This window comes from Aphidius gifuensis, linkage group LG5 (genome assembly GCF_014905175.1).
Source record: "Aphidius gifuensis isolate YNYX2018 linkage group LG5, ASM1490517v1, whole genome shotgun sequence".
Lineage (NCBI taxonomy): Eukaryota > Metazoa > Arthropoda > Insecta > Hymenoptera > Braconidae > Aphidius > Aphidius gifuensis.
The window spans coordinates 7,875,322-7,900,680 of NC_057792.1; the positions used below are offsets into that span (position 1 = coordinate 7,875,322).

The 25,359-nt window shown below is 35.9% G+C and overlaps 1 protein-coding gene across 1 annotated transcript in view; it reads right to left on the reverse strand.

The window, feature by feature from the left end:
- The window catches only part of LOC122857482, a 53,738-nt gene that overhangs the window by 21,773 nt on the left and 6,606 nt on the right, over window positions 1-25,359 (reverse strand). Inside the window, exons 3-11 of the mRNA XM_044159669.1 lie at window positions 25,023-25,265; window positions 24,826-24,963; window positions 22,606-23,448; window positions 20,861-21,004; window positions 20,416-20,493; window positions 19,948-20,130; window positions 19,410-19,733; window positions 15,979-19,337; window positions 12,787-15,355 (exon numbers count right to left, since the gene is read on the reverse strand). Coding sequence (XP_044015604.1) covers window positions 12,787-15,355; window positions 15,979-19,337; window positions 19,410-19,733; window positions 19,948-20,130; window positions 20,416-20,493; window positions 20,861-21,004; window positions 22,606-23,448; window positions 24,826-24,963; window positions 25,023-25,265 — 7,881 coding nt within the window. The remainder of the gene's footprint in view (window positions 1-12,786; window positions 15,356-15,978; window positions 19,338-19,409; window positions 19,734-19,947; window positions 20,131-20,415; window positions 20,494-20,860; window positions 21,005-22,605; window positions 23,449-24,825; window positions 24,964-25,022; window positions 25,266-25,359) is intronic.

The window sequence follows — 25,359 nt, forward strand, 5'->3', positions numbered from 1 at the left end:
CTAGGGCAATCTGAGTTTATAGTACACTCAGGTCGACAATTCGGAGGGCTGCCCAAAAAGTCTGGAGAGCATGCACATGAAGGGATTCCACCTATTTCTCGACATTCAGCATTGGGTCCACAAGGTGATGGCACACACGGATTTTGATTGGGCCCCAGCATTGGGGAATTATCTAAAATAAAGTTTTTTAATTCGTTTTGATGTACTTTTCATTCATAAAGAATTCTACAAAACTTACTTAAAACCGGAAAACATTGTGTAAAGGAGTTTCCAGTGAATAATGGCCTGCAGCTACAATGTGGGCTGTGATTGATAGTCTTGCATTCAGTGTTTAGACCGCATGGTCCCGGACAGGGGTCGACGCACTTTTGTTGAATGCAAGCAAGACTAGGTGGACATTCAGCACTTATTGTACACTCTGGTCTGCAGTTTGGAGGGATACCTTGATAATTCGGAGAACACGAGCATACTCCCTGTGCATTGACTTCTCGGCAATTACTATTAGGCCCACATGGTGATGGATTGCAAGGATCAATTCTCTGTACGTCTTGTAAGGGTTTTTGAATTGGAGAACAATATCGAAATGGGTCGCCTTCGTATTCATCGAAGCAAGTACAAGTTGCTCGGTGACTTATTACTTGGCAGTAAGCTTTCTGACCACATACTCCAGGGCATGGATTTTGACATTTGGAATTTATACATGATTGATCAGTTCGACAGTCAGAGCTTATCACACATTCAGGTCTGCAGCCTTCATAAGGGTTACCTATGTAACCGGGAAAACAGGAGCATGCTCCAGCTTCACCCCACGTACTACATTTTGCATTGGAACCACATGGTGATGGTAAACATGGATTTGACTGAGATAGTTCAAGGTTAGCTGTAAAAAATCAAGAACTGATGTTGAAATTGCAAATAGATTAGCTTCTAGACTATAGACTCAGTGGAATAATCGCTTACATTGTTGAAGGAAACACTGACTGAAAGGATCACCTGTAAGACCAGGTGAGCATGCGCACATCAGGGCATGACTGACAACTTTACATATTGCATCAATTCCACAAAACTCTGGACAGGGGTTTTGGCAGTGCAGATTAATACATACCCGATCAGCAGGGCAATCAGTATTCGTAATGCACTCATGATGACAATATGGAGGACTCCCAATAAATTCAGATAAACAAGAACAAGATGGGATATTATTAAGAACTTTACATTCTGCATTAGGTCCACAAGGTGATGACTGGCACGGGTCGAATATAGTGGGTTCTTCCAATACTATATCAGAGAAAATAAAATTGATAGCCGTACGTATTAATTTGACTTTTACCGATAATTGTATGAATACATTTCACTTGCCGACTATGTGACAAATAAGTTCTTACATTTTTCATGACACATTACAAAAGGGTCTCCAGTGGTACCTGTTGGACAACTGCATATAGGATTGTGGTGAATAACTTTGCAGATTGCTTGGATACCACATGCACCTAGACATGGATTACTACACTTCTGATTATTGCAGGTTTCAGTTAAAGAACATTCTGAAGAAGTAATACACTCAGGTCTACAATTTGGAGGGCTTCCAAGGTATCCTTGAATACAAGAGCATGATGCATGACCATCGATCTGCTTACACTGACTGTTGGGTCCACAAGGCGAAGGATTGCAAGGGTTGAATCGAATGATTTCTAGAATTTGTTGTAAAGGTTTTACAATATTTACTTAAGGTAAAAAGATTTATTATCAAATCGTGATTCAGAGTGATTTGTCCGTGAAAAAGTGATTAGAATGACGATCATCATGGTATTTTCATAAAAAGACTTGCAATATGTGAAAAATTATTGAAAAACAATGTTTAGTCAATTACTATTTATTTGTGTAGGCGTTATGAAGATGTTTGTCAATAGAGTTGGAGTCAACAGTATTCTACTAGTGTGAAGGTTGTAAAACTTTATTTATTCTACATTAAAAACTGAGAATATATAGATAATTATAATAAAGAATCTATTATACAGTTCATTCTTAATCATAAAATTATTAATAAATTGAAATAGCATCAAAAAACATATGTTTTATTTTGCTTTTTCGCCTTTTTTATTTAAAAAAAAGAGCAAAGAAAAGGTGGTGAAATACTTTCGCCAAAGAGAAATCAGATAAAAAATGAAAAAAGCTCGGAGAAAACCTTTTCGTTTTCTTAGCTTAATTGTTGAAAAAACAGCAAAGAAAAAGCAGAGAAAAGGCAGAAGAAAGTGAAGAAAGTGAAGAAATATTTTTACTAAGAAAGATAAGAATGAACGATCAAAGAAAATCTATGAGTTTCTACATAGATCTCCAAGTTTTTAAATTTCAAACATCATCATCAAATCATGTTGAAATAAAATGCATAGATATTTTTTCGATCAGTTTAATCACTACTGAACTGAACGCGAATCGTATTACAGTTTTACAAACATACCTTGAACTGGAGAACAAAGTATAAAAGCAGTTCCAGTCATTCCAGGCGGGCAATAGCACATTGGAACATGATTAAAAACATTACAAATTGCGTTTTTTCCACAAATGCCGATACAAGGATCTTGACATTTGTTTTTTATACAAGCCAATCTCTCAGAGCAGTCTGAGCTTAGCAAGCACTCAGGCCTGCATCCAATCTCAGGGTCTCCAAAATAGTCATCTATACAACTACAGCTTCCTCCGTTACATTGAGTATTTGGCCCACAAGGAGATGGATTGCAAGTATTGACCAAAAGTGAAGAATCCATTGGCTTGTCAACGCACTGAGTGAATGGATCACCTGTAAGTCCGTTTGGACATGTACAGCTGGCTACATGGTTTATAACAAAACATAATGCAGAAACACCACAAGAGCCTGGACATGGATCTCTACATTTTTCTCGAACACAAGCCAAGTTGCTTGAACATTCTGAATGAATCGTACATTCTGGTCTACAATTTGGTGGTGTTCCAATAAAGCTTAGTGAACATGAGCATGATGGTACTTCGTTGAAGCTTCTACATTCAGAATTTGGACCACATGGGGAAGGAATACAAGGATCTTGAGGTTTTGAAATTTCTGTTGATGTATAAACTATAAAAAAAAATATTATTGTATGGATTGTATAATGTCGTTTTTTGAACAGAAATTTCAGAAATATATTCGAAATTTTTGCGTTTTTTTTATTCACTTACGTGGCTGAAGAACGCAAACCTTAAAAGGATCACCAGTATATCCCAGACTACAGCTACAAATGGGGGAATGATTGATAACTCGACAATAAGCGTTTCGTCCACAAGGTGTTGGACAGGGATCGACACATTTGCGTTTAATGCAGGCTTTATCTGAAGGACATTCTGCACTCGATACACATTCAGGGCGACAGTTTGGTGGATTTCCTTGATGATTGAGTAAGCAAGAGCAGACTGCAATATTGTTGATTTCTCGGCATATGCTGTATGGTCCACAAGGTGACTCTGAGCATGGTGGTTGAATTTCCGCTTGAGGAGCTAAGTAATTTTTTTGAAAAAGATGATTTTTTACATTCTAATAAAGCTCTAACTCATTTTTTAAAATATTTAAGAGATGAAGCATTCTTAATTTTTTTTTTTTTTTACCCTTTTGTTTTTGGACGATGCAATGACGATAAGGATTTCCAGTATAAAAAGGTTGGCATATACAAACAGCACGGTGATTTACGACTGTACATTCAGAATTCGTTCCACAAGTTCCAAGACAAGGATCAATACATTTGGAGTTAATACAGGTCCGATCTGAAGGGCAATCAGAGCTAATCGTGCATTCAGGTCGACAACCTTCATACGGATCGCCTAAATAGCCCGGTATGCAAGTACAAGAAATTGCTTGATTTTTCTTTTTACAAATAGCATTTGAACCACATGGAGAAGGAATGCATGGTTGGATTTGAACATATTCCATTTTTTTTTTAATACATTCAGTAAATGGATCACCTGTAAATCCAGACCTACAGAAACACATTGGAGTATGACTGACTACTCGACATTCAGTGTTAGCTCCACAAGAGCCTGGGCATGGATCCCGACATTTTTTATTTATGCAGGCATAATTGCTTGTACATTGAGAATTGCTAACACATTCAGGCTGACAGTTAGGAGGAATACCCATAAAGTCTGGCTGACAAGAGCATGATGGGGAATCTTTCATTACTTGGCAATTTGCGTTAGGTCCACAAGGTGATGGTTGGCATGGGTTTACTTGTTCTGGAGCTTTTTCTGCTATAATTAGAATGGAAAAAGGTGAGAGATGAGATTTTTGAACTTTTATTGTTCTATTTCAAGTTGAATCAAGGTTTTTGATGCAATTTAATGAATCATAAAAAATCTTTTCTTTTGTCTTGAAAATAGGGAAAAAAAAAAAAATGTTTTAATTTTGTCTGTATCGTTTATTTAATATATGAATTTGAAAAGTTTCTTTGTTTTATATTTTGAAGGTAAAATTTATCCAACGTGTGCGACTTAGATACAGCCTAAAATTCAACAGGATCCGCCATTAAAATTGCAAAAATCTTGACTTGAAGTAAACAATAAAATTCAAAAGTAAAAATATCTTACGAATTCGTGAGCAATATACAAATGGATCGCCGGAAAATCCTACTGAGCACCGACAAATTGGATTGTGATTGACAACCTCACACCTTGCTCCGATTCCACAAGTTCCTGTGCATGGATTCAGACATTTCTGATTTGTGCACGCTTCACTTCGACTACAGTCTGAGCTTATCAAGCACTCTGGCCTGCAATGTGGTGGACTTCCAATGAATCCCTTAACACAAGTGCAAACAGCTAAGCCATTTCGTTCCTGGCATTGGCTATTTGGACCGCAAGGTGAAGGTTGGCATGGTGAAGTTTCTATAGTTCGGCTCAATGTGCATCGAGTAAACGCATTTCCTTCGTATCCTAAAGCACAGCTGCACATTGGAATATGATTTATCACAATGCAAATTGCATTACTAGCGCAAATCCCATGACACGGATCTTGACATTTGTTTCTTATACAAGTCATATTTCGATTACATTCTTCATTCATAATACACTCCGGTCTACAACCGATCTTCGGATCTCCGTAATATTCAGATAAGCAATAGCACTGTCCATTAATGCAATTTGTATTTGAACCACATGGCGAAGGATTGCACGGATCAGTTTCGGCTTCAACTATAAGGAATTTAAAATGAATGTTTCTTTTCCGGCAACGATTGTCAGATTGCTAAGTTGTTTCTTTGTCATGTTAAATGAGTCTATATTTATCGCATATTGATCTGTTCTTGACACATATATTAGTTATAGTTAATAAAATTTCTTACTTTGTGGAGGTTGCATTCGGCATTCGGTAAATGGGTCACCTGTAAATCCTTCTCGACAGTTACAGATAGGCACATGATTAACGACCATACATTGAGCATCAAAACCACAAGATCCTGGACAAGGATCTCGGCACTTTTGTCGAATACATGATAAAATACTAGAACACTCTTGATTAATTGAACATTCTGGGCGACAATTGGGGGGTGAACCAACATATTCTTCTTTACAAGAGCAAGCAGGAGTATCTCCGACAACCCTACAAATTCCATTTGCACCACAAGGATTTGGCTGACAAGGGTCAATTGGTCTTTTCATGGCGTATATGTTATCTGAATAATAAAGATTAAAATGTAATTTCTTGTAAGAAATTTCTTAAATTTATAGAACGTGAAACTGATAATCAATAATAGTACCACTTATCGGAAAACAGTTTGTGAAAGGATCTCCAGTATACTGAGCTTTACAAAAGCAAATAGGACTGTGATTAACTACTTTACAATTTGTATTTCGAGAACATGGAGTAGGACAAGGATTGATACATTTTTGATTGACGCAAGCTCGATTTGACGGACAATCAGACGATACTGCACATTCCGGTCGACATGCTGGGGGACTCCCAAGGTATGTTGGCTGACAAGAGCATACAGCTTGATTATTGACGTTTCTACATGCGCTATTTGGACCACATGGAGAAGTCTCACAAGGATCATCAATTCGATTCTCGTTTACTGAATAGAAAGAAAAGTTGATATTATATTTTGCTTGGTTATCAAATAAAAATAACTCACAGATCGAAGTTTTTGAACAGTATGCAAAAGGGTCTCCACTAAATCCTGGCTGGCAAGTACACATTGGAACGTGGCTAATAACGTGACACTCTGTGTTTTGACCGCAGGTACCGAGGCATGGATCGATGCATTTGGATCCCACACAAGAACGGGTAGGCACACAATCCGAGTTAATGATGCACTCTGGGCGACAGCCATCATAGGGATTACCATAATAATCAGGTAAGCAAGAACATGATCCAGCCTCATTTTGCTCTTTACAAATTGCATTAGCACCACACGGAGTTGGTGTACATGGAGAAGTCAATACAAGCTCTGCGTAATGAAAACATTTACATTGACTATCATAAGCATATACTAACATATGAAAAAATACCAGTGTACATCTCTGTTAATAAAAAAAAGTCCGTTGAAAAGAGGAGGAGGTACATAACGTGCATTGAAACATATACTATAACATCCTCGACAACCTTATAAGATTTAATACCTCACTTAGGATTTTATTCTCGATAGAAAATTTCGATATTTTTCAAATCGTGAAGCATTTGGAACGTAAAAAGATAAAAGAGTACCTCCCTTAATAATTGATTATAAAAATTAGCTGTTTTTCTGATGAATTTTTGTAAAAAGTACTCCTAAATATTATATTTTTTTCTTTTGAGTCATCTGAGAGTAGTTTTTCATCATAAACAGATTGTTACCTATTTGTTTTCTTTTTTTTTAGACCGAACGTAAGAAACACCTTCCACAAAAAAACTTACTTTGAATTGGCGTACATTGAATGAAAGGATCTCCAGTAAATCCTGAATCACAATAACACATTGGAGTATGAGCGAACACTTTACAAACTGCAAAAGGCCCACAAGCATTGAAGCAGGGATCTTTGCATTTTTTATCAATGCAAACAAGTTTTATATCGCAGTCACCATTGGTCACACATTCAGGCTGGCAATAAGGAGGGTTTCCAACAAATAAAGGTAGACAAGAGCACAATGGTGATTCATTGAACACTTTGCACATACTATTTGGTCCACAAGGTGATGGTGAGCATAGATTTACTGGTTCTGGTTGTGTATCCACTAGAAAATAGTTTGGAAATTATAATCAACGATTCCTTGTAAACCATGTTGAAGTTTCAAGTTTGAAATTGCTTTCTTACGTAAAATAGTACAAGCAACGAATGGATCACCGGTAAGTCCATTTGGACACGAGCAGAGAGGATTGTGATTCTTGACGTGGCATTCAGCTGAAATTCCGCACGTACCAGGGCATGGGTTTCTGCATTTTTGATTTATGCAAGTCTCATTCTCAGAACAATCAGTTCGGAGGATACACTCTGGTCGACAAGTTGGAGGTGATCCGATATATCCATGGATACATTTACATATTGCATGATTATTCATAGTTTGACAGTGGCTATTAGGTCCACAAGGTGAAGGATTACATGGATTTGTTACAGTGTGCGCTATTAAAAGAAAACATATTGTGATATGCTGTCCAAGAAACAAAAATATTTTATCAGAAACAAAAATTGATGTTTACTCTCAATTTGTCTACACTCGAGGAAAGCATTCCCAGTCATTCCAACAGGACAACTGCACATAGGTATGTGGTTATAGACATTGCAATCAGCCTGTCGCCCGCATGCTTGACTGCAAACTTTTCGACATTTGTTTTGGGTACAAGCCATTTCTAATGGACAATCTTGATTGATGACGCACTCAGGTCTACAACCAGTATAAGGGTCTCCATCATATTCAGATAGGCAAGAACAAGAACCGTCTCGGCAGATGGCGTTTGGACCACAAGGTGATAGATCACAAAGATCTTTATTGGTATCTGCTTCAGCTACAGACAATTTATTAACTTTTAAAGTTGCACATGTATGGCCAATAATTTTTACCGATTGATTAAGTCTTACGTTGAACGAGGTGACGATAACAATTTGAAAATGGATCTCCAGTGTATTCTTCTATACAGCTGCAAACTGGAATGTGATTTACGACTCTGCAGGTTGCATATAAACCACATGAACCCGGACAAGGGTCTCCACACTTTTGTTTCATACAAGCTTGGTATCTAGGACAGTCTGAGTTGATAGTGCATTCAGGCCGACAGTTAGGTGGGCTACCTATAAACTCAATAGAACACGAGCATGAAGGAATTTCACCTACTGCTTGACACTCTGAATTCGGTCCACAAGGTGAGGGCACACAAGGATTTCCACTTGGTTTTAGATTTGGTAGAAGATCTGAAATTATTTGTGTTAAAACTTTTCGAGTTATTAAAACTTCCATAATAAATTTGATTGAAAGCTTACTTGACTCGAGAAAACACTCAGTAAATGGATTCCCAGTGAACATAGGCCCACAGGTACAGTATGGGCTGTGATTAATAGTTTTGCATTGAGTATTGCGTCCACATGGACCAGGGCAAGGGTTAATACATTTCAGATTTATGCATGCACGGTCTCGGGGGCAATCTGCACTCATAGTACATTCTGGTCTACAGCTGGGTGGACTCCCATGATAATTCGGTAAGCAAGAGCATACTCCTTGGTCATTCACTACACGGCATTGGCTATGTGGGCCACATGGTGATGGGTCACAGGGCTTTACAGATTTTTCTAAATCCAAAATCGGCAAGCTTTAATTTGTGTTATGTGTACATCGATAATATAAGAAGAAACTAATAATCATATTAATGATTCAAATTAATGAATAGCTATAATACTTCGAAAAAAAAAGATTTTTTTACCATTTGGAGGTGAAAAACTGCATAAACGTAAAGGATCTCCAGAATATCCTGATAAACAGGTGCAAGTTGGTAAATGATTAATAACCTGACACTCTGCATTTTGAGCACAAGTTCCTGGACACGGATTTTTGCATTTCATAGCAAAACAAGCCAAGCTGGGTGGACAGTCACTGTTTCGTATACATTCAGGTCTACAACTTTCATAAGGATCACCACTATAATTTTCAATACAGCTACATGATTCTACTCCATTTTGTTCTTTGCAAATAGCATTAAATCCACATGGAGAAGGAATGCAAGGGGACAGTTTGTGATGGTGTATCTTCTCTGCTGGATAAGCAAAATAAAATGTTGGCTTTCTAATTATATATTAAAATTCAATAAGAGTCAGGGTCTTACGTTGTTTCTCAATGCATTCAATAAAAGGATCTCCACTAGTACCCTCCTTGCATGCACACATTGGCGTATGACTGACAGCCCGACATTCAGTATTAGCTCCACAAGAACCCGAGCAAGGATCTCGACACTTTTGATTTATACATGCCAAATGACTGGAGCATTGAGAGTTCCCAACACATTCTGGTTGACAATTAGGTGGATGTCCAACAAAGTCTAGCAGGCATGAGCAGGACGGCAAATTATTTATTATCTTACACTGAGCATTGGGCCCACAGGGCGATGGTTGGCATGTATTTTTCAAGACTGGCTTTTCAGCTATTTTTTGGGATATTAAAAAAGCAAAAATGTAGATTGGTTTCGTTCTAAAGTAGTGTAAATATCTTCAAAAGAATGAATACATAAACTGTATCATATGTGGGACAATTGTAGGAAAAGTCCCACTACATATACTTAAAAACAAAATAATCATACAATAGCTGCAAAAAAATTTTCTTACAAATGGGTACACATCTTATGAATGGATCTCCAGAAAAATTTAGAGGACAACTGCATACTGGATTGTGGTTTGTAACTTGGCATGATGCTTTAATGCCACAAGAACCTTTACAAGGATTTATACACTTCATATTGTTGCAGGCTTGATTCTGAGGACAATCTGAACTAATTGAGCATTCTGGTCTGCATGCAGGTGGAGTTCCGGAATACCCAGGCACACAAGTGCAAGCTGCTTGATGATTCACCTCTCTGCAAAAACTATTTGGCCCACAAGGTGACGGTTGACAGGGATCACTAATAATTGGTTCTATTTACAAGAAAAATGCAGCATTAAGTATTGTTCTCCACGTTCCTTTTTCTATTGGCATCGGTTTACAATTATACCTTGAATTTTGATGCATAAAATAAAAGCATTTCCAGACATTCCTTGTGGACAGCTGCACATTGGAATATGATTGAAAACGTTACAAATTGCATTCTGACCACATGTATTATCACAAGGATTTTTGCATTTGTTTTGGATACAAGCAAACTTTTGTGGACAATCAGTGTTTAAAACACATTCAGGACGACAACCACTGTAAGGATCACCATGGTATTCAGGACGACATTTACAAGTTCCATTCTGACATTCCGAATTTGAACCACATGGTGATGGGTTACAAAGATCATTGGGCATAGTTGTTGCTGCTAAGAGGTATTATGAGAAAGATAAATCAATATAAAAAAAATTGTATTCAATCTGAACATATTCATAGTTTATATAAAATTTGAAAATATGAAATTTTAAAACTTTGGTTCATAGATATGATAATCTATCTAAATCTTCAAATGATTAATTCTTACGAGTTTGTAAAGTAGCGTGACATCTGCTGAAAGGATCTCCTGTAAATCCTTCAGGGCATTGGCATATTGGTATGTGATTATGTACACTGCAAATAGCCGAAAATCCACACGAGCCTTGGCAAGGATTCTGACACTTTTCTTTATAACAGACTAAGTTCATGGGACAATCTGAATTGACCTGACATTCAGGTCGGCAATTCGGCGGTACTCCTTGATAATTTACTTTACAAGAACAAGAAGGCATCCCTTTGTAGTCTCGGCACTCAGAGTACAAACCACAAGGATTGACTAAGCAAGGGTTTTTTGGAGAAATTTGATTAGAACTATCTTTAGGGAAATCTGTAAATAATAAAATATGTATTCTGTTTTGCTTTGCAAGTCCGTTTTTGTAGGTTAAAACAAAACTTACAAGGTAATTCAACACATTGAACAAATGGATCTCCGGTAAGTTCTGGTTTGCAAGAGCATATCGGACTATGATTAATAACTCGACACTCAGTGCCAGAGCCACATGGTGTTGGACATGGACTGACACACTTCTGCGAAATACAGGCAAAGTGGTCCGAGCATTGACTATTTACCACGCATTCAGGTTGACAATTTGGTGGACTTCCTAAATAATTTGGAAGGCAAGAACAAACTGATTGATTGTTTACTGATTTGCACTTGCTGTTTAGGCCACAAGGGGATGGTTGACAAGGCTGTATTGCTGGCAGGCGTGCTAACAGAATATAAAAAGAATTAGTTTTTTAAAATAATAAACGATTACTATGTTGAAAGAATGGTCACAAATTATCATTATAAATACATACGCGTTAGAAAAATTTCAAAAACCGAATTTTTACCATCAAAAAAGTAAATCATGATTGAAGCAATAAAATTTCGTTTTTTGTAAAACTCATTACAACAGTTTTGTATATTTGTGATGATTGTATTATTGACATAATTTAAAGTGAATAAATATATATCATGAAGTTAATCGATCATATCGACATATGCCATCATAAATGGATATGACCATAATTTTTTTGTAATTTTCGGCAAAAATCATGATTGATTTTTGAATTAATCATTATTAAAATAGTCAACATGAAGTTTTATTAATTATATTTTATTGCTTACGTGCTGCTTCGAATTCACAGCGTTTGAATGGGTCTCCAGTATAGCCAGGATTACAGCTGCAAATTGGCATGTGGTTTACAACTTTACATTCAGCATTGAAACCACATGTTCCAGGACAAGGATCACGGCATTTGGTGTTGATACACGCAAGATAAGATAAACATTCAAAATTTTTGTGGCACTCAGGCCTGCATGCTTCATAAGGATTTCCGATGTGATTTGGAGGGCAGATGCAAGCTCCAGCGCCATTTAATTCGTTGCAGATTGCATTTTTTCCACAGGGGGAGGGTGAACATGGATTCCTAGTTTCGGGCAGCGTTTCTGGAGAAAATATATGATTTGCTTCGTTTTGTATTTGGTTATTTTTATAATTAATGATTTTTTATTGCGCTGGGAAATTTATTTAATTTAGTAAGTTTCATCAGATTATTTTTGTATATCTATATGATGGACAAAGATTAATTCACTAAATTGGATTAATTTTTTTTTTGGTGCAATTAGTGTGTTTCATTTATGAGCGGGGATATGCGCTTTATCAAGCGTGTGTCAATTCGTAAATAGCTACATCATTAGACTCTTTTTAAATTAATGGGAGTTGAGCCATCAGCTGCTTTTTTAATTATTGTTATCTCAATTATTATTATCAAATTTTTTTAAATTATGTTTTAATTGACAAATCAAAAACAAAAACTTACCTGATTTGGTTTCAATTTACATTAAGGAATGATAGAATAGAAGTTATAACTAACAACACACAAGTTATTTGTAAAGTGTTACAAAGTGGTGCTAACCAGCAATAGACGTTTCAAATTTTTGAACAATAAATTTTCAGTTAATTCAGATAAATGAAAATATAAATAAAAAAACTTTGAAATTTCATTAAGTGAACAGTTGAAAAAATCCTTAGTTTTTTTCCACAAAAATTTTCATAGCTATCAAATTTATAAGTCATAAGTTATTAAATTCAAATTTTTCTTTCCCCATAAACCATAAAGCTCTTAGGAAATTCATGCATTTCATATTATATATCACTCACCCTTTTCTACAGGATTGCAGCTGCTGTATGGGTCTCCAGTGTAGCCATCTTGACATGAACAAATTGGTTGATGATTTTGTGTCACACAATAAGCCTCGTAACCACACAAACCCGCACACGGGTCACGACACTTCTGTTGAATACACGAAAGAGTTAACGCGCACTCAGAGTTTATAGTACATTCCGGATGACAGTTAGGAGGTACACCAATATAGTTATTCCAACACGAACACACGAAACTATCACCGCGCACGAGACAATCGGAAAACGGACCACATGGCGTAGGGTGGCAAGGATCTGTTGATATTGGTGTTCTCTCTGGTTGACTATGACATGCAACAAAAGGATCTCCAATGTACCCGGACAAACAAGAGCAAACAGGGATGTGGTTCACAACATCACATTCCGCATTGAAGCCGCATCTTCCTGGGCACGGATCTAAGCACTTGTTATTTAAACACGATTTATGTTGAGCACAATCTGAATTCATTATACACTCAGGTCGACATTCTTCAAACGGATTTCCAAAATACTCTGGAAGACATTCACAGTTTCCATTTTTGCATATGGCATTTGGTCCACAAGGTGATGGGTTACAAAGATCTTGATTTTTTGAGGACTCAGTTGTTAATTGAAAATGAACACAGTCATTTATTGGATCCCCAGTAAAACCTTCAATACAAGAACAGACAGGAATATGATTTACAACATGACATTGAGCGTTGCGGCCACAAGAATCAATACAAGGATCTTGGCATCGCTGATTTATGCAAGCAAGGTGGCTTCTACATTCTGTATTAATAGAACACTCTGGTCGACAATTGGGAGGAACTCCAATAAAGTTTGGCAAACAAGAACAAGCTGGAGTGCCGAAAATAATTTGACATTGTGAATTAGATCCACATGGTGATGGTATACATGAAGGAGGTTTTTCAGTTGTTGTTGGTAATCTTGTTTGAGGTGAACACAGCGTAAAAGGATTTCCTGTAAAACCAGGTGGACAAGTACAGATCGGACTATGATTTTTAGTTGTACACCGAGATCGCACACCACACTTTCCTAAACAAGGATCTGAACACCGTCCGTTAATACAAGCAAGAGAAAGAGGACAGTCATTATTAATAACACACTCAGGTCTGCAATTTGGTGGTGCACCAATGTATTCAGAAAGACATGAGCAGACTGCTTGGCCATGAATTGATCGGCATTTAGAGTTAAGACCACATGGCGTCGGTAAACATGGATCCAGTGGTGGTGAAGCTTCTCGTAGTTCTTCTTTACAAGCATGGAATGGATCCCCAGTATACCCTGGAGGACAAGAACAACTTGGCACATGGTTATCAACGTTACATACAGATAACGCTCCACAAGTTTGAGTGCATGGATCAGCACATTTGAATTTAATGCAAGCAAGATGATTTGCACAATCGTTTGAATTTTCGCATTCTCGATGACATCCTTGAATATTATCGTAAGGATTCCCGATATAATCAATAGGACAAACACAAGCTCCCGCTCCATTTTTTTCACGGCATTGTGCATTTCGTCCACATGGATTTGGTGAGCAGGGATTCGATGGTATTGGTTTTGGAGTTTTCTGAATGAATGGTAAACAGTTACTTATTGGATCTCCAGTGTATCCTTCTGGACATGAACAAATGGGAACATGATTAAGTACTGTGCATCTTGCCATATTACCACATGATCCATCACATGGATTTTTACATTTTTGATTGATGCAAGCCATTTTTGCTGAACATTCGGAATTATCTTTGCATTCTGGTCGACAGTCTGGTGGTTTTCCTATAAAATTAGGACCACACGAGCATGCAGGTTGTGAGCCAATAACTCGACATATTGAATTAGATCCACATGGGTTCGGTATACAAGGATCAGTAGCTTCTCTTGAAGGTTCTTGAGTAATTTCTTCAACTTTTATACAGAGAATAAATGGATCTCCAGTAAATCCATTCAAACATGTACAAAGAGGTGAATGATTCACTACTAAACACTTTGCACTTTCCCCACAAGCTGATTGGCATGGATTAACACATCTGTTCTCCACACAAGCTTTACTTCTTGGACATTCAGTACTGATTGTGCACTCTGGACGACATGTCGGTGGAGTTCCTAAAAAGCTCGTTTTACAGGAGCAAACTGCATGCCCATTCAAAATACGACAATTACTATTTGGTCCACAAGGAGAAGGATCACAAGGATCAGTTATTGGTGCCTCTGTCACTGTTCGAAGTATTTCACAACCTTTAGTTGCGTCACCAGTAAATTCAGGCTCGCATGAACATGATGGAGCATGGTTAACAACCCGGCAAACTGCGTTCGGACCACAAATTTCTGCGCAAGGATTTATGCATTTATTGTTGAGGCAAGCTTTTGACCTTCCACAATCATCGTTTGTCACACATTCAGGTCGACATCCGGTGTATGGATCCCCAAAGTATTCCGGCATACAGGTGCATGAACCCGCACCATTTTTTTCATTGCATATTGCATTTGATCCACAGGGAGACGGATTGCATGGATGACTAGGAGGCTCAATTGGTTGCGCGATCTGGAAATATAGTCAATGAGATACACAATATTCAAACTGAAGAAGATATATTCTGATGTATTTGATTCTTTGCAAAATGATTAATAAAATTTTATATCAATAAATAAACATGTGAAAAACTAAAAATTATACTTTTTGTTTAATTTACAGCTAAATTATTTCGTTGAAATCAATTTTGTGAATTTAAAAAACATGGGTTCTTCTAAATAATTCAAATGGGCCTTTTCAAATATCAGAAAGCTTTCATAAAGCACGAACAATATGTTTTAAAGTAGATTAATGTAGCTTCTAATAAAAATATAAGAATTTAGAAAGAATTAAACAAATATCTAAATGAAATTTCAATCATATTACAAATAATTTTTAATTGCTAACAATTTGAACTATTTTTTTGTAACACAGTCGATTACTGCTATAGAGACGTTGTCATAAATAAAAATTATCTGACTGATTTGTTTACCAATCCAGGCTCTTACGGTATTTGAATAAAGAGGAAATACTAATAAGTCTCGATAGGATCTAGACTCATATATGTATATAATCAATAAAATGCGAATTTACTTAAAGCAATTAATGTTTATCTAAAGAATATAAAAAACACTTGAATAAAACAATAGCCTCACCTTTTGTGTACAAGCTGAAAATGGATCACCCTCAAATTCATCAAAGCATTGACAAATAGGGCGATGATTTCGAACAATGCAGTTCGCGTTAACTCCACATGATCCAATACAAGGGTTTAAACATGAGTTCTGAACACAAGCTAAATAATTTGGGCAGTCTTGATCAATTAAACACTCTGGTCGACAATGTGGAGGAGCTCCGAACATTCGAGGCAGACATGTACAAACTGGTCTATCTTTTTGCACTCGGCATTGAGCATTAGGTCCACATGGAGATGGAACGCAATAGTCGACTGGTTCGACAGTTGTAGCTATTTCTGAACATTGCACAAATGGATCACCAGTGAATTTTTCTGGGCAACTACAAATAGGATTATGATTCAAAACTTGACACAGAGCACGGAATCCGCAAATTCCTTGACAAGGATCTGCACATTTTTGATCAATACAAGAAAGATGTGGTGCACAATCTGACGAAACTAAACATTCTGGACGACATGATGGCGGCTGTCCATGATATCCGGGAGAACAGGAACATACAGCTCTTTCATTTGTGACTCTGCAAATACTGTAAGGTCCACATGGTGATGGTTGACATGGATTTTTTGATACTACTGATTGTTCGATTTTACAAGCCTGGAAAGGGTCACCAAAATATCCTTTCAAACAAAAACATGTAGGTACGTGATTGGAAACTTCACATTGTGCGTTAAATCCACAAACTCCGGGACATGGATCTCGACAATGTTGATTAAGACAGCTTAAATGATTTGCACAATCTGAATTCATTACACACTCAGGCTTACAACCTCCTACATAAGGGTTTCCAATGTAAGGAGGAATACACGTACATTTTGCACGACCATTGACAACATTGCAATTTGCGTTATCTCCACAAGGTGATATAGAACATGGATCTTCTGGTGGAAGATTCTGTTGCACTATTGGCGTGCATCCAACAAAAGCATCACCTTCATAGCCAATATTGCAGGAACAATAAGGTGTATGATTAATCACAGAGCATTCAGAATTTTGACCGCAACTATTGGGGCAAGGATGTGTGCATTTGTTGTTAACACACGCTTGATCAATTGTGCATTCTTGGCTTATAAGGCATTCTGGTCGACAATTCGGAGGTGAACCAATGAAAGTAACTTGACATGAGCACACTGGACGACCCATTTTTATCTGACATACTGAATTCGGCCCACAAGGAGACGGCTGACATGGAGATATTGGTGTTAATCCTTCTTTTCCTAATGGTAGACATAAAACGAATGGATCTCCACCATGATTCGTTGGACAACTACAAACTGGATTGTGATTGACAACTTGGCATAAAGCTCCTTGGCCACAAATCCCATTGCAAGGATTAATACATTGATTATTTTGACACGCTTGATTTTGGATACAATCTGTGCTCACAATACACTCCGGATAGCAAGATGGTGGAGACCCTCTCAGCCCTGGTAAACAAGAGCAAGTTGCGAAATTTTTGTGAGTCACTAAACATTTCGAAAAAGACCCACACGGTGACGGATCACAAGGATTCAAATTTGTCACTGGTTGAATTTCAACATCTCTGTTCGGATAGCAAGAAACAAATGGATCCCCTGATAAATTTGCACCACAGTAACAAACTGGGCAATGATTGACAACTTGACATGAAGCTCCAGATCCGCAAGCTCCCAAGCATGGATCAACGCACTTATGGTTCAAACACGCTGCATTCAAATCACAGTTCGAATTCTGCAAGCATTCGTAGTGACAAGCAACAAAAGGATCTCCAAAATAGCCTTCCTGGCATTCACAAGTCGTTGCTCCACTTTTGTCGCGGCAATTTGCGTTTGAACCACATTGTGTAAGACTGCATACATCTTTTTGATCATCTTGAGGGACACAGCCTTGATAAGGATTTCCGTAAAGGCCAGTAGGGCAACTGCAGACTGGTTTGTGCCAATATACTTCACAATTTGCGTTAAGTCCACATGATCCAAGGCATGGATCGGTGCATTTCCAGCCAATACAAGAATGATCAAGGGGACAATCACTGTCTGATAAACACTCTGGCTTGCACCGAGAATTGAAAGCATCACACCCACTACACATTGCTATATGATCATTAAATGTTTCACAATACTCATACGGTCCACATGGTGAAGGTACGCATGGAAGGGTTTTGTTAAGATTTCTGTCAATAGTTATAATTGGCTGTGAAACACATCTGATGAATGGATTTCCGTAAAAGTTTTTGGGACATACACAAGATGCTACGTGATCAAAAACTCGGCATTCTGCATCGATTCCACAAATCGTTCCCAATTTACAAGGATTTTGACATTTTCTGTTTATACAAACTTGATCATTTTGACAATCTGAATTGATTGTGCATTCTGGATAACACCCAGTTTGAGGATCTCCCAAAAAATCGGGAAGACATGAGCAAACAGCATGATTTCTCAGAACTTGACAATGTGTATTCTGTCCACATGAATTTGAATGGCACGGATTTTTTAGTGGTTCTATATCCATTGCTGGAACACATCGCAACATTGGATTACCGTAAAGCCCTTTCCTACATGAACAAACAGGGTGATGATCTTTAACTTCGCAGTTTGCATTGATTCCACAAGCTCCGAGACAAGGATTTTGACATTTGTGGTTGATACAACACAGTGTTTGTAGACAGTCAGAGTTATGTATACATTCAAAACTATTACATCCTAATGAACTCATTGGATCTCCAGATGTTCCAGGTATACATTCGCAGAAAGCATTACTTGAATTAGTTTCACGGCAAATTGCATTTCTACCACATGGAGATGGAGAACAGAGACTATTTGGTGGTTTTTGGCATCCTAAGTAAGGGTCACCAATGTGACCGTACTTACAGAAACATTGTTCACGATTTTCTGCGACGTAACAATCAGCATTAATACCACATGGCCCTGGTTGGCAAAGTGGAACAATGTTTATTTCTTGGCATATTTTGTAAGGATTTCCAATCGTATTTTCAGGACAGGAGCAAGGTGGTTGGCGATTTACATCACAAATTGCTCCAGGACCACAAGGATTCGGATCACATAGATTTGTTTGTTCAATACAACCTCGAATCGTATTGGGGGATTCAATGTAGCCAGGAAGACATGAACACTTGGCAAGTCCTTGAGGTAAAGCACTGCATCGAGTGTTGGGTCCACAAGGAGATGGCTCACAGGCATTTTCCGGAATTGAGCAGCTAGTAGATGGTGGGTTACCTTCATAGCCAGGAAGACAGAAACACTTTACAAGACCGTTTACTACTCTACACCCTGAGTTGAGTCCACAAGGATTTCCAGAACAAGTGTCCCCTTCTGGAACTACAAAAGAAAAAATGTATGATACATTAAAAGTAAAAATGTTATTATCTTTTATATTATTTTGAGACTTACTACAATGTTCAAAAGGATTTCCAGTCATTCCTTTAGGGCAAAAACAAATTGGATCACCATTATCAAGTTCACACATTGCATCATGTCCACATGGATTCGGATCACATGCATTTTTACTTGGATAGCTTGTACATGAGACTTGTGGATTTCCGTTATAACCTGGCCAGCATTTACATCGTGCTTCATGATTTTCAGCGTAACAATCAGCATTATCACCACAGCTATCTTCATTGCATGGATTTATGCATCGTCTGTTCAAACGATCACAAAGCTTTTCAGGTGGACAATCTTCGTTATACTGACAAACATCTCCAACGCTAGAAACTGGAGTTACGATAATTTAGAAATTTGAAAATTTTTTTTTTATTAAATTCCAATTTCCTTTTAGACAAATAAAATTGATGCTTTTTTAAATTAAGTCAAAAAGTTTTTTTTCAATAAAACGTGATTATCAAAATATATTACGATTTTTGAAGTGTTAAAATTTTTGAACAAATATAAAGGGAGAGTCTTTAATACTGAAATATGTTGATTTTACCTGGATTGCAAAAAGAAAATCCATTCCCTTGATATCCTTCTTGGCAGCTACAATCAGTTCCATGATTCATGTTTATACAAACAGCATGAGCAACGCACGGATTTTTTATGAGGCATGGATCTTGGCATATATGGCTCACGCAGGTTTCCGTCATTTCACAGTCACGATCACTAGTACAACCAGCTAAAGCAAAGAGAAAAGAAAGTGCCCATATAGACCCAAGTGCAAAACTCGAAGGCGGAAAACAAAGTGTGATTTCAAATTAACAAAAAAACAAGTTCTCTTTGGAGATAATGATCTTCGAGTTTTCAAAAAGAGTGTGACCCAAACGTTCTTGTCTCAACATCTTTAGAGTTGTGCATTAATATAATCAGTTTGCATCAGTGCTCTTCAGAATTTTCAATTTCATTTTTTATTTACAACCAATATGTACATATTCACAACTGAAAGTAAGAAATAATAACATACCTTTTATGCATGTTTTAGTTGCTCGATCACATTGATGACCAGAAGGACAATAGCCACAGTCTAAAGACTTATCATCATCTTGAAAACACGTATAGAAAAAAAATAATAAATATTATTATTGTTTGATCAAGAAATTTAAAAAGTTTTTATGCACATAAATAATAGAAAGTATCAGTTACATTTTGAATTTTTCAATGGTTGATTACTAATCAGTGATTGTTATTTGATAAAACGACTAAAAAATTAATATAATTTATTTGGTCCTAAACGTGATTTATGTACGACAATAATTGAATAAAATTGATAAAATAGTCCAAAAATAATCAAAAAACAAAATTTTATATGTAATATTTAGTTATTTAATTGGAACGTTACGTTATTTAGTTGAAATTTTACCAGTGCCAGATCAGATGCTATTTCATAAATAAATCATAATTCTACTTACTCTGAACGCAAACAGGTCGATGATCTTGAACATGACAATCTTCTACGTAATTACATGGATTTCCTAGAGTACATGGGTTCAAACATTGACGGTCAATACATGCAAGTTGCGATGAACACTCATCATGTGTCACACATTTGACATCTATGAAAATAATACATAATCATTACATGAAAAAATATTTTAAGTACAAAAAGTGTTCTACAAGCATTTTTTGAATTAGTTTATACATGTATGTATAATTGTTCGAAAGTAAAACTTAAGATATGAATAAAAAATTTAAAGAAAGATATGTTCTGCTCGTCTGGTTTTATTGAATAATTTTTTAACAATAAATACTATAAAGAGAGTAATATAAAGAAAAAAAAATATGGAAAAATAAACTTCTGGAAATAATGATTTCCGTAGCTTTTTTTATTCGTCAATAAGCTAATTATGTAATCTTCAATGCGTATGCGAAGGCTGAAAAATATAGTTTATTGTAAAATTTATACTTTTTTAGTAGGCTCGTTATTTTAATTATTAATCAAACCATAAACTAACATATGATTCCATGAAGTATACTGCCAGAACCATTTTGAATTGAGATTTCTAATATACTGTTAAGTGCATTAAACATTGCACAATGGTACTTTTCGTTCAATAGTTATTCAATAAAACATGACGGACAGATTTATAATAGAGATTATAAACATTCTCATAGGGCACTGAAAGAAATATATATTTCAAATAATTTGCTATTTTCTCAGGTTTCCAATAAACTTAAAAAATATATAAAAACGCAAGTAGATAGCTGAATGATTTATAATATGATCTAATTGTTAGACTACTTATTTTTTGTATTAGATTATCTGAACACTATGTAATTTGCACATAAACATAACATATCACATTCGTCAATGACCACGCCAAGTAAAATAAAACAAAGCAAACAAACACCATCAACATTGTATTCTTACTATCATGCATTTTTAAAATAAGCATCAGTAAAAAAATGTTTTCATACAAAAATAATTAATAAATAGTAAATTAATTATTGAAAAGATAATAATATAAATGAATAGATAAGTAAATCCAATAAGTCCGAACGTATTAGACGAACAAAAATTGGTAGGATTATAAGAGACAGATGCAACGTAAGGTATCAATGTAGGCTGTAAATTTCATTATAAAGGTTTTTGAAAAAGGATAATTTAATATGTAAAAATACATTGTTAATTTGACTGGAAGAACTCTACAAGTGTTAAAAAGTGTTTTTGGCATGAGAGTATCAACAATTCTCTTGAAACGTTTCAGAAAATAAAGAAAACGGAATCAAAAGTAAAAATCAATAAAGTATAAAAGAAAATATTAAAATGGAAAATCAGGCACTTACACAAAGTACTGATACATCTGTTGAATTGTTATTGTTTTGTAATTATTATGATTTGTGCTGTTTATAATATTCGTTTTTTGTGGTTTTATATGACCAACTCATTAAACATTAAAAAAAGATCAAATATATTTGATCTTTCAATTCTCAGGTTTGATTGCATTCAAGAGTGAATCAAAAGTAACGTATCAATGGTAACGTATTTAACGAAATAGGTAAAGAAATAATAGAAATGAAATAGATTCGCAGTTCTAAATTAACATAATAAGAAATAAATTTTTTTTAATGAATATTACTTTAATGAAATTTTTTAGACTAAATATATCTAGGCTTTGCTCAAGAGTGGAAAAACCATGTATTGATGAAGGTTTACCTTTCATACATCCGTATTTAGTATCGGGCACAAAACCAGGGGGACAGAACTTGCAGACGGGCTTGTGTTCCTCGATGTAACAAGGAGAATCGGCAGGACAGTTGGCTGTTGCACATGGATCAACACAACGATAATTTCTGCACGCAAGCTCAGCTGAACATCCACTATCTCGCAAACAAATTGACAGCGTGGGATTGCAATTTTTTGTACAAATACAAATTGGACGATGGTCAAGAACATCACAAATTTGATCAGAGAGACATGGTCCATTGATGTTATGTTCAGCAAATTGCAATTCACCATATTTTCCTGTATTTTTTTTACCACCTGAAGCTGTACAAGGATTTTGACATTTTGAATGAATACAAGCCGCATTAGATGGACAATCAAAGTCTCTTGAGCATGACGATGTGTCTGGTGCACATGTAAGCTCTCCAGCTTCATTAACAACAAATCCGTGTTTACATACACACATTGGACGATGCTCTCGTACTTGACATTTTTTATTTGATTCACAACTTATATTTTTCATTGTTGTACATGGATCACGACATTCACCTGTAGTGTCATGACAAGCCAAATTTTCTGGACAGTCTGAATCCTCAGTGCAACCGATCCTTGGTGGTGAATGTGGGTGGGTCTCGATGCATTTTGGGTCTGGACGGCAGGATTTCTGAGGTGAGCCAACATGACATTGGGGACACGAACATCTGGGCTTGTGCAACACGACCCGACATAGTGCATTTTTCCCACAAGCACCGCGTAAAGCACACGGATCCAAACATTGTAGATTAATACAGGCTTTTTCTGATGGGCATTCCTTATCACTCGTACATTCTCGTTCTATATTTTGATGTTGTATATATTTTTTTAGTTTGATGGTTTTTGTTCGTGTTGTTGTTTTTGTTGGTGTTGTTGTCGTTGTTTTTTTTTTTTTTTTTAGGAGAAAGAAAAAAGTTTTGATAAGAATGTGGAAATGGTTCAGACGACGGATTATTTAAATAATTGAGTGATTCTCAAAAAATTAAAAAAAAAAAAAAAAATATGCGGGCTGATTGTTTTTCCAAAGAGCAACATATGCCATTGAATAATGTATATGTAAATATATGTATCAGGCCCCGGAGACAGACTTCGACTTCATGAAAAGTTGATGAACAATATTTTTAAAATAACTGAGAAATATGTGTCGCTTACCGGTGGGTAGTGTATTGAAGCATTCAATGAAAATAAGAGTGCTCACTTTATTGTTTTTTATATCGAACTTTTTAATTCTGATATATTTACCAGTCATGTTTATTAAAAATATTTTCATATATTTTTATATGTGAGCCCAAATATATGATTAAGAAATATATATATTATGATATATACATCAAAATTTATAGCCAAATACTTTAAAAATCAAAGTTTTTTCTTTAATAAAATAAGTAGAATTTACGTGAAACATTTTAAATGCGATAGTTGAAATTTTTTTAATTTCAATAAAATTGCATAATACAATGATTGTAACATATAATAACGAAACATTCTTCACAGATATTTTCGAAATATATGTAATACTTTAATAATTTTCAACACTCACATATAAAAATATATTTAAGCTATGTGATGCATTTTATTCCAGAAATTCACTCAGTCGTTTAAGATCCATTTTAATGTGAACAATTATATATATAAACTCGCGTCAGCGTGAAAAAAGCCAGTCTTTTTTTATTTAGGATTTTAGCAAAAACACAAGGAATCTTGTAATCACCATTACTGTTAAAATGGAAATAAGTGAACAACTAGTGTTCTCATAATCTTACATTGTTATTTGTGAAACCCGAATAAATATGCGTATTAAAAAATATATACAATTTAAACAAGTCTATACTTGTTTGAAAAAATTAAAAAATCTATCTAATTAAAAAAAAAACTACTTAATTTCATTATGCTTCAGGAGTACGCAGGTCACATCTGTCTCATTTATCATGACTCGTTTATCGATTAGATAAAAGACTCTGTTGATCACAACATTTTTTACGTTATGATATATATTTCGATGAACCGACTCAATCAACAAAAAAACAACATACACAAGTTATATGTCTTATTATGCGATATGAAATATTACTAATTCAGCCAATATTAAAAATAAAACTTTTTTTTTACTTTAGTCACAATACATCGCGTTCGAACAGTTTCTTATTAGTTTAACAAAAAAAATCAAAAAGCACTGACCTGTTTTACACTCTACGTCAGGTGAACCTGTTGAACCTGGTGGACAACGACAGACGAAAATTGGTCCATCACGAATACATTCTGCACCCTTTCCACAACCGATCGTCCGACAATCTAGTGCACTTTTGTCTGCACTGCCTGAAGATAAAAGATTTTTGAGAATTTGAATTTTTTGTTTTTTGTTTAAGTTCACTTACATGCATGCATCGGATCTCCAACCGGAAATTGAGGGGGGCAGTAACATTGTGGCTGGTTTTCATGAATTCTACAAGCTGCATTGACTCCACAACTTGTGTCTCGACAAAGATCACCTCCATCACATATGCAAACTTGATGTGCATCTCCGTAACACCCTAAGGCACACGCACACTCAAAACCACTTGCTGTTTCACGACATTGAGCATTGATTCCACAAGGATGTCGAAGACATTGATCACTTCCTATCGAAAATATTACCATAATGAAATCTTATACTCGTTAACTATCAGTGATTTTTTATAAAAAAAATCATAAAAAAAGAATATCAAATTAAAT